This window comes from Staurois parvus, unplaced genomic scaffold, assembly GCF_062004578.1.
Source record: "Staurois parvus isolate SC_StPar_1 unplaced genomic scaffold, SC_StPar_1.0 ptg000934l, whole genome shotgun sequence".
NCBI classification, from domain to species: domain Eukaryota; kingdom Metazoa; phylum Chordata; class Amphibia; order Anura; family Ranidae; genus Staurois; species Staurois parvus.
In genome coordinates this window covers 275,786-294,143 of record NW_028318730.1, presented here as the reverse complement: position 1 = coordinate 294,143, position 18,358 = coordinate 275,786, and the positions used below count along the sequence as shown (strand labels likewise).

The 18,358-nt window shown below is 40.1% G+C and overlaps 1 protein-coding gene across 2 annotated transcripts in view; it reads right to left on the bottom strand.

Annotated features, from left to right (window-relative positions):
• Nucleotides 1–450: 450 nt before the first annotated feature.
• Nucleotides 451–18,358, bottom strand: part of PDE6A (phosphodiesterase 6A) — a 120,126-nt gene continuing 102,218 nt past the window's right edge. The window contains exons 18-22 of one of the 2 annotated variants that reach the window (XM_089656753.1): nucleotides 15,224–15,287; nucleotides 10,630–10,704; nucleotides 8,031–8,114; nucleotides 5,844–6,006; nucleotides 451–5,186 (exon numbers count right to left, since the gene is read on the bottom strand). In XM_089656753.1, coding sequence (XP_089512879.1) covers nucleotides 5,101–5,186; nucleotides 5,844–6,006; nucleotides 8,031–8,114; nucleotides 10,630–10,704; nucleotides 15,224–15,287 — 472 coding nt within the window. In that variant the 3' untranslated portion in view covers nucleotides 451–5,100. The remainder of the gene's footprint in view (nucleotides 5,187–5,843; nucleotides 6,007–8,030; nucleotides 8,115–10,629; nucleotides 10,705–15,223; nucleotides 15,288–18,358) is intronic. The other variant, XM_089656752.1, reaches the window with a different exon arrangement.

The window sequence follows — 18,358 nt, the reverse complement described above, 5'->3', positions numbered from 1 at the left end:
GCATGATCTAGAGGCATTTTGCCAAGAGGAATGGGCAGCTATACTACCTATAGGAATTTGGGGCCTCATATGTATGCAGACTTTTGAACAGGGCTCATTTCATTTGTTAACTTGTTGCCATGTCTTGTTTTATGATTGTACCATTCTGTTATGACTTACAGTTGAATATGACTCCCATAAGAAATAAAAAAGTGTGTTTTGCTAGCTCAATCATGTATACTGTATATTACCAGGGTATGCAAACTTTTTGCACAACTTTATATATACATGCAGTATTAATGTTGTAATTTCAATAATATAATCTAGCCGATGGAAAAATTAGCTAAATATATTTAAATTAATATGGGTTTAAGAACTAGAACACAGACTAATTTAATTTTGTTTGGTGCCTTTTTTGATAGAATAATAAAGGTCAGTTTGAATTATTAATATAAGAAACAGTCTACATAATCCATTTGTGACAGACATTTTATTCTTTTGTAAAACAATTTTACAGATTGCAACATCTTAAAATCACACAGTCTTCTCAAGCAATCTTAACTTCATATATGTATATACAAGTAACTACATAATAAGTGGACAGTTTTCTGGATAACATACAGGATATAGCAGACAGACTGTTACCTCCCAGTATTTACAGATTATGACGGACCTTCCTCACCAGACTGAAATCCTTTTCTTAAATTCAATTATATTAAAGTACAATTCATTTTCATAAAGTAAACATAAAATATCCCTTTACCTCTCCTGACTGATCCAAATCCTCCTTTATTTATGTCTCACACGTTCCCCCTCCCAGACTCTGCAGATCACAGTAGATCACAGTGGAAGGGGTTTAGTAACAGAAGCAGTGATGTCATCGAGAAATCAGTGGGCAGGACTTGGTGTGGCCAGCTGCTGATTGAATATTCAATCTATTCTTTTAAAAATGTTTTTACATTTTTTTATTAATTTAAAAAAAGTTCAGATTCATAGGTGCTATACCAGACTTCAAGGTTCTGTTCAGGTAACTGACACCTATGATCACACTTATGAAGAGTACGCAGCAGTTATGTGTGGGCCCTCTCCCCTTATGAACCTATCAAAATTTGAACCTCTGCCCCTGTCATTATGATCTAGTGTATAGCCTGATTCATCAATTTGCAACAGCACTTAACACATATATAAAGGCTTTTTTAATTATTTTGCATGGAGTGGGGGTGGTTAAACCCCTGTTAAATTTTGGCTGTCATCTGTGTGCCCTCTGGGGGGAGATTCACCCAGACAGCATACAGATTTGTCCTGATGACCATTGTCACTGGAACAGAAAGTACAGGAAAAAAACTATTTAGATATCTCATGGAAGAGATGGGAGAAGAAGGAGATAATAGAGATGAGGGAACTCTTCCAATGGAGACAAATGTTCCAATGACAAATACTTAAGACCGGAATAACCCCTCACTCTGAAGAGCTATCCACCAACTTTCTGTTGAATCTCCAGGACAGGAAGGGAAGGAACATTTCCCTAGCAGAACATAGAAAGCTAAAAAACCTCTTTGTAAGTCCTCTGCAATTTTTTGTGATAGCAACACTCATTTCTAATGACATTCTATTAAATTGCAGCAGGCATTTTACAATACTCACTAACTGAAAAACTCCACAGATTCCTGTTCGTTTCCTGGTTCATGTACCGGTCAAGGGCTGTGTTAGATTTCCCAAGAAAGAATACATGGGGGGTTGATTTTCTAAAACTGTGCATGGTAGCCAATCAGCTTCTAACTTCAGCTTGTTCCATTAAGCTTTAACAATAAAACCTGAATTATATTGGTTTCTATGCAGAGGTGCACCAGATTTTGAACGACCCCCCCAATGTTCAAATTTACAACTAAAACCTTAGCAAAACAATAGATACCTTTTTTTGGGGTGTCGTTATGTGGCATATTTCCTGATCACCCGATTAGAAACACTTCCTTAAGCTGTATTTACTAGGCAGATGAGTGAGCTGGGAGGGAAATTTGCATTTGGGTACTACACAGGTTGACACTTCCCACTCAGACACCTTTCCTGTACAACCTCTCATTTAATTTTGAAAAACTTCCAAAAGTTCAAATGGCTTTACAGTTAATGTAATCTATAGATGTGGAGTATTATTCCTAGAAATAGGTTGGAATTGCTAATAAAGTTTGCTAAAATCCTTACAACATCTGTAGATGTTGAGGATATTTTTACTGGAGCTGGAGTTTTAATTAAAGTAAAATTATTTTGCTCATGTAGTGGCAATGCTCATTGCTCATGTTTAGCATGTTGAGTGAGGTGTATTAAAATTAGGACTGTAATTCAAAATGGAATATAATAAATAAAAAATATGACCGAGCCTTCACTCATTATAGAGAGAGGTATTTTCAGTGCTCTTCAAAGTTAGTACAAGAAGAAAGGCTTTGCAGTGTTTGATTTTCTACTAGCAACTTGGGCTTTTTGGATAAAATAAAATCTAGGGTAACCTAAAGTCTAAAATATTTGTGTTTCCTGTAGGTCCTGATCAGATTTAGCCTGATACCGATATTGCAGTGATAATAAAAGGCTTCTTAAGCTTTTATGGGACTCCAACAATGACATCTTCCTTCTATACTGTAGTTTCAAACTACATTTATGCTCAAGTTCAGCAGTGTCACACATTCTTATAGCCTACTATTGCTTGAAAAACAGGTCATAGAATGATATGATAGATGTTTGGGGCAGAGAAGTAGCACTCAGTGGATGTGGTAAACAAAGGGGAATAGGAGTTACCTTCGAATCCGAAAACATTGTGAGCCCATTAGCAAGTGCACTTCTTGTAGTCATACCTTAGGTCCTGTAGTATGAAGTATTTTCTTATCATTTATAAGAATTGTAATAGGAACAGAAACAGGTGTATGCATCTCCTGATGATGTTGACAATTCCATTTTGCCTAAAGGCCCGTGTATTTCACATTTTGATTATAAATGAGCTTTGTTTGCCCACTCACAAAATAGTAAGGACAAAGCCACCTCAGTTCTCCTTGCCCACAGTCGAACTTGCTACTACAGAGAGCTGGGACAAAAATAACCAACTACTACCTTTCTCATGTATTCACAACGCACAGAGAGAAAAAAAAATCAATTAAATAGACCATCACAAGTAACTGGTATATTCTACTAACCTGTATTATGCTTTCCTTTATAAGGCTCAAAATCTCATTTAAACTGTTGGCTTTACTGGGATCCATGTACATTAAGTACTTGCTTAGGTTATAGTGGAACACTACCATAGTTACCTATAGATAACCTGGGAAGTACAGTCTGGCAATGCAATGAAAGATGCCTGCATTTAATGTATACAAAATTAGATGCTCCTGCTTTATTCTAGCCTCTTAATATAGCTATTTTTCTCATAAAGAGTGCACACATCTTAAATGAATATTTATTTACATACAGTAAGATTTCTTGGCTGATTGTGGAAAGATCAGACTTTTTTTCACGTAGGCTGATCATCGTTTATTCAGAAAAATACACAATAACATGATTTCCAGAAGGTTCATACTGAATCCACTTACAATTTTCAGCTTTTATGAAACAGAGCATAACAGCATGCATATTACAATCACAGCATTGTAATCACCCACAATATTTATGGTTTCATACTGCAGTTGAGGCTATTCTCTGTGATTGAAACAAAGCAATTCATCTGCAATCATTGCAATTTGGATGGATTCTGTTTGAGCTTTTGCTTCATTTTACTTCTAAAAAAGTATATTTAAAGTCAGCCTGTCAATAGGGAGAATACTCCTTACATTTGTGGTCAAAGGGGAGAATATCCCTCTTGTAGATAGCTTAATAGATCATTGCTGTCAGCGGTTTCTATCATAAGAGTCAGAAATTGCTCAAGGAACCCCTAGAAACCTCTGAAGGAGCCGTGGTTGCAAAAGGTTGCCTTAGAATAGTAATACATATTTTGTATCACTTACATGCTTCCTTAGTTTTTTTTTTTTTTTCATTTTCAGCCCCATGACAAAGTCACAAGGCTAAAATATTTCCTATCTCAGGCACAGCTAGGGAAAGAGATTAGCTGAAGGGAGTGGTGATGGACCTCAAGCTGACAAAAGACCCAGCTACCCCCTTCCTTGGTGTCTGTCTCCTAAAAGCAACACTAAAGATTGGATAAAGCCCTGAAATGCATGTGATACACTTTCTTATGCTGCTGGTGCATAAAAGAGTTAGGAGAGTGTCTGACGAAAAGGAGGCTGAGAGCAACATCTGCTGAAGGACATCCAATAAACCTTTAATGACATCCATTGTGCTCTAAATTACATATTTGTTTTACCAGTGATAAATGTTAAAAAATCCTTATTTAAAGATAAAACAAACAACTGTTTGAATTCTTGCTCAGTTCGCCTGCCTGGTTAGTAAATTGTGACAAATTTATTAGCAGGACTCCAACCAAAACTTAGTTTGTGGATTTTTAGAGCATGGAGGGGTTAGAATCTCTACCAGGTTTTCAAGACTGTCCATGTCCCAATTAAATCCTGTTCTAGGGATATACCTGGAAGTGGGCGAAAAAATGAGGGTAAATTCCACCCTTGGCAGCTATCCACAGAACAAATATTGGATAATATCCTCTTTACTCCTGTAATGTTGAAAGCCATATATTAATGGATCTCCCTCTGAGTCATGAAAATGGTCATCAGGACAAAAAATGAGATTGGATTGACTCAACCTGATGGAGGTTCTAATTCCTCCTTAGGCTATGCAAAACTAGAAAAAGATATTGGACAGGTGTTTGCCTTTTGCAGCCAATATGGCTGCAATTCCACCAGCAGTGCTGACAGCAGTCAAACGTAATATAAATTACTATTTCTTTACTTCTTAGTGCTCTGATTGCAGCTTCATAGTTTATTTCAGTCAGCAAGAATACACAGTATTTGAGGCAAACATATGTGATATTCAACTATAAAATAAAATATTTTCACATATGGGTGATATTTAATGTGATCTTTTTATACAAATTGCAAAGCATGCTTCACAGTACCTAGGTCTAGCATGCTAGTTGATAGTATTAATAGCCTATCAAAAACAGGTGAAAAAAGAAAGAAAATATTTACAGTCTTATAAGATAGAACAGCTTTTGGACTGAGGTGCTTGTTCGGCTATTGGGACGTTTCCACCATTTTCTTTTCCTGTAGCTGCTGGGGCTGCAAAGACAAGAAGATGATAATTATGCCTTGTGTAGTATAAACCATTCATAGCATATAATTTAAAGGGAACTCATACTAGCATAGAGTCAGGTTTATGCATGTTTTAATATACAGTATATATCTTCTTTTTTTTACAATTGATGTCATCATTATTTTCCAAAAAAAAAAAAAACATTTAACACAAGGGGCTCTTGTGATACTGGTGTAGAGTTATGGGTTTACTAAATAGAAAGAACAGAAACATTTGCTTGCTTTTGGGCTGTTTTTCTCTAATTCATGGCTGTCTGAACAGAGCAGGCAGGGAGATCGACAAGTCTCTCCCATGGCTCTATGGACTGTGTGTAAATTTCAGTTTGAGCTGTTGAACTCTGCAAACCAGTTTTCTCAGCTAAATAAAAGCATGCAAAAAAGAACCTCGGGCTCCAAGTACTGGCTGGAAATGACAATGAAATCTTTATATTTATCTGACATGTTTAGATGTATAATTTTCCTAAAAATATTACATACATATTAAAGAAATTGTGTAGAAAACTTTATACATGATGTCACTCCAGGTCCAGTTTAATGGAGCCTCAATAATGGGAAATTGTTGGACTTGTATTTGTGATATAATAGAAGAAATACTTTTTCCTGAACAAACTAGGGTAAACCCACCCATACCTGGTTTTGCAGGCTGAATGCCTAGTTTCCTTTGCTTTTCCTCTTCCAAAGCTTTCATTTTTGCCTCATACTCATCAGCCAAAGCTTTCCATTCTTTTTTATTGTTCAAAATCCTATCGTACATTGGTTGGATCTCTGGATGAAATCTTGAAAACTCCTGGAATAATACAAACAACAAGCAATAGGTTGGTGGGTACCATTCCTTATGATATTGTATAGCAATGTAAAAAAATTAATTTTGATGTAGACATGAACCTACATTAATATTTCAATTAAATTTTACTTAGGCTTTTATGGAACATACAGCAATAATGTCTGCCCACTACACATGATCTAAAGTAAAGCAACCTGCACTCAGATGAATGCTTAAAGTGATTGTAATCCCACACATTGTAAAACAACCCATTCAGTTTAAAACAGAAATGAAAGGCAAAGCATTTGTGTATAGATATATAAAGATTAAAAACACCTTTTCCCCTTTTTTTAAATGGGATCACATTCCATCCTTTCTCAGCTGCATAAGAGCTGGGAAAGGAGACACAACATCACACTGGACTTCCCAGTGAAAGGCTGTGCAGGGGTTTGGGGAGGGGAGGAGGTAAGCAGATGTCTGCTCATTGGAGGAGAGCAGACTGAGTTCCCAGCACAGCTAGAGAACTGACCACGCTGTGTTATCCTGCCTAGTGTAGTTAATTTTTACTAGGACAGCAAAGGGACTGGCAGGAACTCCACATATTCAACACAAAGGAAGTAATACAAAGATAATTTTTTTCATATAGTACATAGCACAGCAGGCACATATTAGGAATATTAAATGTTGAGTTTACATATTCTTTAACTAAATCTCTCATCCTTTGTCAGCTGCACTGCTTACATCCTGCAGGCCATATCTTATATAGACTTTTATAGGGCCATCTACTGAAGGTGGAGTCAATCAGGAGATGGCTTCATAGATGCCCAAGAGGATCCAATGCAGGTCTAGCCTGTCTGATCTTGGGGTGCAAATACTGTCATTTTATCCTTGTAGCTGTGTGCACTGTGGTGGCTGGGTTGGGTTTCAGAAACCCATTATATGGTCCACCCTGCTAATGCTACCGGCCCTGGGGGGGGGGGGGGGGTGATAAAAATCTGGTGGGGGCCAGTCTGGGAAAAGAAAAGTCAGCTGACAGGATGTAAATAAGGCGATGGGCTGAAACTGCAAAATTCTGATAAATATGCAGCTTGTGTTGGGTGGGAGAGAAGGAATTGGAGTAACTGAGCACAGAAAAATAACTGTTGGTTCTGCCAGAAATCCAATAAGCTCCTAACTTCCTGTAGTGAGCTGAAAGGGCTGCTTTTTTATGAAGTGCCAAGCAGTGTTATCAGCCCTGCCTGGGTCCCCTCCCCCCTTACCCCCATCGTGCTGGAATACAGACTATCATCCCTCTCCTAACTTCCATAATGTATAATGTATGAGGAGGTTTTCTGTAGTCTCGCAGAGAATTCAGCATTTTTAAAGCAGCTGCACAGAATTATAGAGATGTATTGACTTTTTTTGTTATTTTATCTTGACATACATTTTAAAAGTACTAGCAAATGTCACATACTGTTTATGAAATCATGATATGATACCATTATGCTGGAAAGGGATTTTGTAAAGCTTGTAATTTGTTTATCCAGGGAATATCTGATTTCCTTCTGGAGAATCAGGAAGGAATTCATTTTTCCCCTGACGGAGCAGGGTTTTTTAGCACTAAATCAACCAATTTCACATAAAAATTGAGGTCTGTAAAGTAACTGTGAGAAAAACAAAGGGGGAGATTTACTAAAATAGCAGCACACCAATCATCTTCTACCTTTAGCTGGTTCAATTAAGCTTTGACCATAAAATCTGGAAGCTGATTGGTTACTATGCATAGCTGAACCAGTTTTAGTAAATCTCTCCCAAATGATATACATTACTAATGTAGGTATACTTAAATGTCCACTAGTTGATGCTTATGATGGCCGTGTCACCCTAGGCTCAGACCCTGTCTTAAAAAAAAAAAACTTTTTAAATTGCGTATTACTAAAGAACTGTATCTGTGATAACCTGCACATTTTTTAAATTCCTTTTCAAACACAGAGCCCTATACAAAAACAGAGCTGTATCCATTATTGTGTGTTCTCAAATTATAGCATACCACATTATAAAAGACATACCTTATATACAAATGTGCAGACAAAATCGATGAAACCACACTGCAGCTTTGGAAGCTCATCAGCTTTGTTCCTGTCCATCATGGGCTATAGCAAAACAATAAATCATACTATGAAATATGTATATTTCTCCATTTTCTATACATTAAAACTATTTCGCTCTACCACTCCACTCTTGAAATGTAAACCCATTAGTAGTGCAGAAAAGCCCACAACAACCAATCACAAAGCAACTTTACTGGTCTATCTACATTAAGGGGTTTTGTTTTTCCAGTACAAGAGTCACATTGTGTCCCATCAGCATCTTACCTTACATCAAGAAGTGCCCATTAGAGTCCCCTCTTACATCCACAATTGCCCATCAGGGGCACTGGATGAGGGTCATGGTTGGCTAGCAGTGGATGCACCAATCCCCATATTACAATACACAGAGCACTGCTAGCCAACCAGTGTGCTTTTACGGGTAGTCGATGTGCGCCATATTACATTTTGTAGTGGGCAAGATGTGACCTGTGGGTCCTAGTTTAAAGACCCCCTCGTCTAAACTAAACAATGAAGCTGAAATTGGATTGGTTGCTACCTGTAAGTGCATAGTATTGCTGCATTCACTATTATATTGTAGCCAGGTGCTTGTCTAGAGACAGAGAGAGTGATTTAGGACACTGCTGCAGTGCTTTTTCTGTCTCCAAGGACTTCAGGCTGAATGGGTTAACACTACCTCCATCCACCATGGGGAGCTCACAAGCAAATGGAGCTCAAAAGACATGATGGTTGGCAGCACTGAATCATGGGAGGCGAAGTTTGGGGAATAAACTTTACTATGGAAGTCTATGGACCATTCGACTGCAATCCCCAATGTGAGACAGTTATAAGAGAACAGAAAGTTGTTATTTCTCCTGAATACCGAGGAACTTTCTCTTTGCTGCAAGGAGACCAAGGGACTGGACAGCTAACTAGCAGCATTATTTACTGCATGCAGACTTTACCCGGACTGTACTCATGTGCACCACTGTAAAGCCTGGGCCCCAATGCTAGCTGGAGGAAGAGCTAGGGCTAAAGACTGCTCACTCAGATAGCTGCTGCACAAGAACTTTGCCTATTGTCCATAGTAAGAGGTACCTCTTTAGGGAGTCTTAAATTTAACTGCTGCCATTCATATAGAGGGCACTCTAAAGTGGATATAACCTTCTGTTTACAGAGGAGTTATCACAGTATTGATTAACATTGCTGTAACTGTTTTCTAAAGCCACTACTTTTTGCTGATTTTGTGGATTACCAGGTTTACTCTAATTTAGCTGCATAGAACTATGCTGCTATAGCCTAGTGCAAGGCTTAAAATTTCAAGTCCTGAGCTACTAGCCAGGCCTTAAGAGTTACTCGCCACCAAGAAACACACACAAACAGAGACACCTGTACACACACACAGACATGTACATACATACACACACAGAAACATGTACACACACGCACAGAGACACATGTATACACACACACAGGCACGTACAGACACGCATACACACAGATACATGTACATACACAGAAATACACATGCACAGACACATGTACATACACACAGACACATGTACATACATACACAGACACATGTACACATAGACACATGTACATACATACACACAAACACACATGTACATACACACACACAGACACATGTACACACACACAGACACGTACACACACACACATACATGTACATACATGCAGACACATGTACAGATACACACATGTACATACACATAGACACATGTACATGCATACACAGAAACACAGAAACACACACACACGTACACACACACACACACACACACACACACACACACTTACCCCTATAAAAAGTTGCAGTACTTCATTGTTCACTCACAGAGCCGAGTACTGGGCTGTAGGGGGAGGCAGAGTGCACAGCACACACTCCTTCCTTTGCTTTCACTGCGCTCAGCTATTGAGCAGTCTGACGGCTCCCAGTGCCAATGACAGATCCAGCCTGAGCTCCGAGCCTGCTCAGCAAGACGGCCCTGGGGGACACACTCGCCCCCACCATAATTGGCGAGCAGGCGAATGGAAATTTCAAGGCCTGGCCTAGTGAACATATTGTCTAGTGAACTGGGATTGACCTAATCCTTTACTTACTCATTTATGTGCATGCTGCTATTTACTGCAACCCATGGCAATATATTGGGTTCATTTACCACTAACCAGCCTGATGTTTGCTTTTTGATACCTTAGTAGTGTGCAGGGTATCTGGTTGTGTACTCCCAATACCAGTGTAGTATCCATTTGCTTAACCTGGTGCATCAGTGGGGCAGAGGTTGTTCTCAGTTGAGTTGAGGCAGAAAAATAGAGAACCCAATCTATTAAGCAGCTCCTGCGGGGGTAGTGCTATTAAATAAATATTTGCAGTACAATAATTTGCTGTACTTTAACACGAAAGCTTGTGCTCTCTTTTAATAATCAAAAAAAGCTTAATTCTGTACTACATCCTAATGTAAGCAATTGCATTACCATGGCAGCCGGCAATTTTTTTTGCAAAAGCTTAGCTAACAAAATGTATCCTTTTTTGTCACAGTTCTTCATAAATTATACTTACAATTGGATTTTGCTGCAAAACAGTCCTTTCCAAGTCACCTTGTTCCCAAAATTCAGCTGCAACCAACAAAGCAACCTACAAAGTAAACATTTTAATAAATCAAAGGGCAGTTCCAGTTAAACAGTTTAATAAGTTGTTATATAATATTTATGCAAAGTGTTTGTTACATAATTCACAAAGTCTTATGTTCCACCCACTCTTGTGTGCCTTATAGAGGAATGACATAGGAAGGTTGACAACTATTTTGAGGAGGCACTATTATTTTGACATAGACTATATGCTATTGACTCATCTCCATTCTTCTCTTTTGACTGCTAACATTATCTGATAGACAAGTTATCTCTCTCCTGCAAGCTGACCCCTGTACCAACCCCTCCAAGCCATCAGATTAAAGAGCAGGTACTCTTAGGCTGGCCAAACATTATGGAATTTACATTCTTTCAACCACGGGTTGAAAGGAAGAAAATTGCTCAATTCACCCATCAACACAGTCAGTGTTAATGGGGGAATCCCTCCCGCCGTGCTATTACAGTTGCAAGAAAAAGTATGTGAACCCCTTGGGATTACGTGGAGTTTTGCATGATTTGGGCATAAAATGTGCTTTGAACGTCATCTAAGTCACAACAATAGAAGAACACAGTCTGCTGAACATAATACTACACACACATTAGATGTTGCCATGGTTTAATTGCACATAACATGTAAACATTCACAGTGCAGGGAGGAAAAAGTATGTGAGGGCCTAGCTTAATGACTTCTCCCAGAGCTAATTGGAGCCAGGAGTGAGCCAACCTTGACTCCAGTCAGTGTGAGGATATTGGATGTGTTGCTGACAGCTGTCCTGCCCTTAAAAAACACACACCTGTTTTGGGTTTACTGGTTTCAAAAAGCACTGTCTGATGTGAACCATGCCTCCCAGAAAAGAGCTCTCAGAAGACCTATGATAAAGAATTGTTGACTTGCATGAAGCTGGAAAGGGTTAAAAAAGTATCTCCAAAAGCCTTGATGTTCATGTGTCCACGGTAAAACAGACTGTCTACAAATGGAGAAAGTTTAGCACTGTTGCTACTCTCCCTAGGCGTGGTCGTCCTGTAAAAATGACTGCAAGAGCACAACGCAAAATGCTGCATGAGGTAAAGAAGAATCCCAGAGTGTCAGCTAAAAGACCTACAGAAATCTCTGGCACATGCTAACATTTTTGTTGACACATCTACAATAAGGAAAACATTAAACAAGAATGGAGTACATGGGAGGACACCACGGAGGAAGCCATTGCTGTCCAAAAAGAATATTGCAGCACGTTTGAAGTTTGCAAAAGAGCACCTGGATGTTCCACAGCACTACTGGCAAAATATACTGTGGACAGATGAAACCAAGATTGAGTTGTTTGGGAAGAACACACAACACTATGTGTGGAGAAAAAAAGGCACAGCACACCAACATCAAAACCTCATCCCCACTGTAAAACATAGCGGAGGGAGCATCATGGTTTGGGGCTGCTTTGCTGCCTCAGGGCCTGGGCGGATTGTTGTTATTGATGGGAAAATGAATTCCAGAGTTTATCAAGACATTTTGCAGGAAAACGTACGACCATCTGTCTGCCAACTGAAGCTCCGCAGAGGATGGGTGATGCAACAGGACAATGACCCAAAGCATACAAGTAATTCAACAAAACAATTGCTGCAACAGCACAGAATACGCCTTCTGGAATGGCCCAGTCAGAGTCCTGACCTCAACCCGATTGAAATGCTGTGGCATGACCTTAAGAGAGCGATTTACACCAGACATCCCAAGAATATTGCTACACTAAAACAGTTTTGTGAAGAGGAGTGGTCCAAAATTACTCCAGATCGTTGTGCAGCTCTGATCTGCAACTACAGGAAACGTTTGGTTGAGGTTATTGCTGCCAAAGGAGGATCAACCAGTTATTAAGTCCAAAGGTTCACATACTTTTTCCTCCCTGCACTGTGAATGTTTACATGTTATGTGCAATTAAACCATGGCAGCTAATGTTTGTGTAGTATTATGTTCAGCAGACTGTGTTCTTCTATTGTTCTGACTTAGTTGACGTTCAGAGCACATTTTATGCCCAATTCATGCAAAACTCCACGTACTACCAAGGGGTTCACATACTTTTTCTTGCGACTGTATATTCTGACAGTGGGAGGTTTCTCCACCATCTGAATACAATGATCACTACCACAGTTGCCAATAGTCACAGATTGCCCAGGACGCTCACGGATTTTTGACATTTGTCACATACAGTCTTTGTCCTGAGCTAAATCACGGAAAATGATTTTTGTCACGGACGGGTTTTATTTTGTCACAGACCGCCGGCCACGGCAGTTGTGGCTTCTAGTACTGCAATGTGTTAACTATATTCTTCCCCCCTCCCTGCGATCCTCTGCCCTCCCTCTCTGAACTCCCCCTGCCTGGGACTGCCAATCAGTGAGAGACAGGTAGTCATGTGGCTGTTTCTCCCATGCTGATTGGTTGTTAATGTGAGGGGGTGTGGACATCCCAGGGGTGTTTGCGCCAGCCCGCCTTAGCGTCCTCCTCCTCACGTGCAAGGCAGAGAAAGCTGCTGCAGAGAGGACCAAGCCCAGAATGCACACCAGGACCACCAATGATGGACACATTGTCAGAGCGGCTGTGGACCGGCCAGATGCCGCTCTATAGTGTAGCAGAGGTGATTTGTGAGAAAGAGTTTGTGTGGGGGGGGGGGTGCAGAGTGTGTGTGTCTGTGTGTGTGGGGTGTGTGTGTATATGGGGGGGTGCAGAGTGTGTGTTGTGGGGGGGGGGGTGCAGAGTGTGTGCACGTAGGTGTGTGTGATCCGATCCACCTACACTGGCTTTCTGGACATACAATAAAAAAAATTGCCCCTAAAAAAAATTTTTAACTGTTGGCAACTGTGCACTACTGTGATTGTATGAAAAGAAATGACAGTCTTATTGTACTGAAATCGATCGATAGATTGACTTCAGTACAACCAGCCTCCCCATAGATGGATCAAAATTTGGATGGTTCAGAAAGGTCTTTCAGGAAATTTCAATCTGTCTATGGTCAGCTTTACTGTACACCTGACTTCAAATAACAACAATTTAAAATAGCTGAATTACAAAAATGATTTCCTGTCTTTCAAATGTGATGTAAGGAGTCTTTCTGTAAACCTGCCTAGAGGTGTTCTTAAAAAGAAAAAAAAAGTATACAGTGAACTGTTGTAGAGTAGTATATATTACTATTACTAAATTAAATACCTAAAAAAGTATATATATACCAGATTTGTAAACATGAAAATATGATGTTATGGAAAAATACAGTCTGAGAATGTGCTTGACCTTGCAATGTTTTTCTCTCTGTGGGCTCTGCATAATTAGCCTATGTCTTGGAAGTAATAATCACTCCGCATAAATACTGCCCACTGTGGGAATGCAACAGTCCTCCGACAGCTAGACAAAACACTTGTATTGTTAGTGTGTATACTTACTGAAGGCAATCTTGTGTATTAAATAAATAACAATTTTGCAGATCAGCTTTGCATGCCTGGTAATCAAATGCCCCATATACATGTGCTTATAGAAATGTCGAAGTGCCATTTACTTTTGCCTTACCATATATAAAATTTTCAGTTAAAGGTAATAAAGTGTATAAACTGTATATTTTTTACATTATATATACAGTGAGGGAAATTTATCAAATCTGGAGGAGCTGAGCATGGCAAGCAATCAGAAAATAACTTTAATTTTCAAAGTTTAACCGAACAGGTTAAAGATAGAAGCTGATTGATTGACATGAACTGTTCCTCCAGATTCTGTTGCCTCCAGGTTTGATATATTCCTAGCACAGGGGCGGACTGACCATTCGAGCACTCGGGCACTGCCTGAGGGCCCGGGGTCAGTAGGGGGCCCCATGAGATGCCCCTGGTACATTTGTATATGGTTTTTTGGGTGTGCTTTGAGCGTGGGCAAGGACAAAGGGGCCCCATGATTCCCTATTGCCCAGGGGCCCCATGAGTTGTCAGTCTACCCCTGTCCTAGCACTATGGGGTTTATTTATTACTTCTGCATGGAAACCAATCAACTTCCAGGTTTTATTGCTAAAGTTTAATTGAACAAGCTGAGCTTAGAAGCTGATTGGCTACCATGCATAAGTGCATCAGAATCTGAGTGAACCAACTTTAGTATATAATCCCTATGTGTATAGTCTGTCTTAAGCCCCATATACACAATCAGAATATCATATAAAAAATGCCGCTTTTAAGGCAATCGTATGATAATCTGACCATCAGTACACAGCAATCATCTGAAAATAATAGAAGGTACAAGCACGAAGATTTTATTCGTACGATACCGAATCGTACGAATTTCATTTAACAAGTAGAGTATTCAGCCAAAAATACAATACAAATACATTACATGATTCAGAATTTTTATTCCATCATAAAAGAATTTTCGTAACTTTAGTAGCCTCTTCACTTTTGATATGAGACTAGCATGCAGAAAAAAAAGAACAATCTTTCGTCCGATATTCTAAACGTGTATGCGGGGCTTTATCTACATCAGTTGCAGGCATTTTTTTTTTCAAGATCTATACCTTGCTCTGTATTTCCCATGGCTTTGCAATAGCTGAGAGATCGCAGGCTGTCATCATCATTGCCCTACATAGAAAAAAATAGTTACATATTATGTACTAATAAACTTGTAGCTATTAAAAATCCGAGTTGGTATAAACTGCAAGAATATTGCTGTAACAGATTTAGGCAATGCTAAATAATAATGATATAATTCAGAAGTATATAGGTTTCATCCAAAAAAGAAACCAAATACTGCATTCTATGTGAAGTGTAATAGTTGCAGGTATTGATTACTCCTCCCAGACATCTCAGTACTCCCCCTGGTAATGCTTTCATCTGCAGGCTGATAGCACCAGGATTGTTGAGGCATTCCCAGAAACAGCATCTACTTCTTGGACTGAAATAGTGGCTCAGAGATAACACATTATGTAAAACCTAGAGCCTGTGCAGTAATTGGCTGTACTCACAAGTCAGATACAGATCAGCCCTTTGCTGTGGCCTCTGACCTTGTGACTACAAAGATACATTGATTGCAATGGACTAAATGCAATTTCTCCTGCGCTCCGGGACCCAGGCCGGTGGTGAGTAGATCAAATCCCAACAAAGCAACCACCAGGGCATACAAGGTTGTGCAGCTCCAAACCAAGGCTGGGGAAGCCCAAACAGAACTGTGAAGTAAAACAAGAAGAAGCGCACCAACCTTGCGCATTACCTCAGTAACCAAAATTTATTTAGTAAAAGAATGGTACTCACAAACAGTGAATAAAAACAGGCAGAGCTCTGAGGAAGAAGGCATGACCTTCGAAACGCGTCAGCTGTACTGAGTGGCTACCCCCATGATGGGATTCACACTGGCCTCTTGCCTTTGAAGTTCCTGGGAGGACTTACATGTCTGTTTTTATTTGCTGTTTGTGAGTACCATTCTTTTACTAAATAAATTTTGGTTACTGAGGTAATGCGCAAGGTTGGTGCGCTTCTTCTTGTTTTACTTCACAATACATTGATTGCAGTTTGATCCCTAGGGGGATGAGCCCTAGACTGAGGAAATTCTTCCTCCTACCTGCAGCAGACCATAGACATCATCTCTGACTAGGCAAAGTCACTTGACCGAAGATCAAGGACTGCTTTTTAGTGATAAAGATTTTTAAACTTTTTTTTAAATAATGCTGTTGACATGTTAGGACTTGTAAAATAACTACCTCTTTACTTGCTGGCATCAAGAATGTCATTTTCATCTTTTTTCTCATTTGTTCAGTCAGTCACAGGTTCAGCTGAGCCACAATAGTTACACCCAGGCGTACTGAAAGTTTGATTCATGCCCTACAGGAGTATGATATCATGGCAGACCAGAAACTGGGAAAACCTGAAACTGAAGGGGTTCTGGCAATCTCCGAGCCTAAAAGGTGCATTTTAACCACTTGCCCTCTAGAGGATTTACCCGCCTTCCTGACCAGGCCATTGTTTTTGCGATATGACGCTGCATTACTTTAACTGACAATTGCGTGGTCATGCAACGCCGTGCATAAATGAAATTTACGTAATTTTTTTCCCGTAAACAATATTTTTGACATTTTTTGCTATAAAACATATTCAATTAAAAAAAAAATTCTTCATAAGTTTAGGCCAAAATGGGCACACTAGTTCTGGTGACCCTGGTGTAGGCAAGGGCTGATAAAAACAAGGAATAAAAAAAGAACTGAAGATTAGGTTACCCATGTTGGCAATTATGAATCAAGTGTTTAGGGAGGAAATTTAGCTGGTTTGCTAGGACAACTGTAGCGCCCTCCTAGTTAGATAGGGGGTGCTAGAGTCCTGATTGTTAGAGAGGAGGTCTGAGTAGTAGCATGGGTGCAATAAGAGCTCAAATTGCAGTCAGGGTTGAGAGGCTGTGCAGGCCCACCCCTCTGGAATTTCCCCCTGCTTTAGAGCTTTGGAGGAAGGTCAGGAGGCAGAGGGTGGATCTGGGGAGTGGCTGTATTGTACTCTTGAGGGATCCTGGCCAATCCCCAATTGGAGGCTTGGCATGGGGTTAGGACAACCCTTAAAAGTAAGTAGGTCTGCTCAGCTGGGGAGAGTTTGGGTGGGAGATAGAGAGGAAGATGTGAGGCTGAAGGCAGAAGCCTGGAAGGGGGCCCAGATGGAGAGAGGAACTCACCTACAGCAGTAGAGCTGGAAAGGAAGAAATCTCAGAACTTCACTGGCCCCCAGAGCAAGGACCACCTGTACAGCAGAGAAGGAGTGGCCCAGCTAGAAGGCCTGGTAGCAGCCACCAACCCATCAGCGGTACAGGAGAGGAGTGAGTACCCCTGCACCCCCGGGCGGATAGGCGAAGGAGCACTCTGGTGGAAAACCAGATTCACCACCTGCCTGGGACTGTCCATTTCCTAAAGCGACAGGCACCAGATCCCCTGTTCAGGGATACTTCCAGAGACTGTATTGCAGTGAAGGCTTCTAAATAGTTCCAGGAAGTTGCTCTCAGTTTATCAGTACATGTGGGCATCCTGTACACCCCTAGCCCTATCCCAGTTAAAATACCCTATATAAAATAACAAAAAGAAAGCTCAAGGACTGATTTCTGACTCTGGATGAAAGCCTGTGTGAAAATGTGTGTTGCCTGGCTGTGCAGGACTATAGGGGGGCAAATCTCTTTGCAACTCCTAAGGGGGTAGTGCTACACAACTTCCCAACTTTTTCTCCAGTGTAATAACTTGCATTTTCATAAATGCTAATCTCATAATTTATTTTAGGAACAGAAGTTGCAAATCTATTGATATTGCAAAAGTTTAGCTGTAATTCTACAGTCATATACTTTGTATTTGTACATGTATTTCCTTCTCAATAGTAGATACATTTTATGGTACAAGAGCATAGATAATCAATAACACATCAATAGTGTAATCTCTCGCATCAGATGTTGACATTTGAGACCTGTTAGTTGGATGTTGATATTGTGTCACATGAGAGGTCGCAGAAAGGATTGGACAGATATGAAGAAGACTGTGTCTGCTCCAAGGGTGCTATTTAGCTCTGATTGTGAACGCAGGGTAGTTAGTATCTCTACGGGTAGGGATTGATAACTGGTCTTGAGCTTGAATATCAGATTATGTTGGGAGGGGGGGGGGGCAGATAGGCTATCTAAGAGGGAAGAGGTAGGT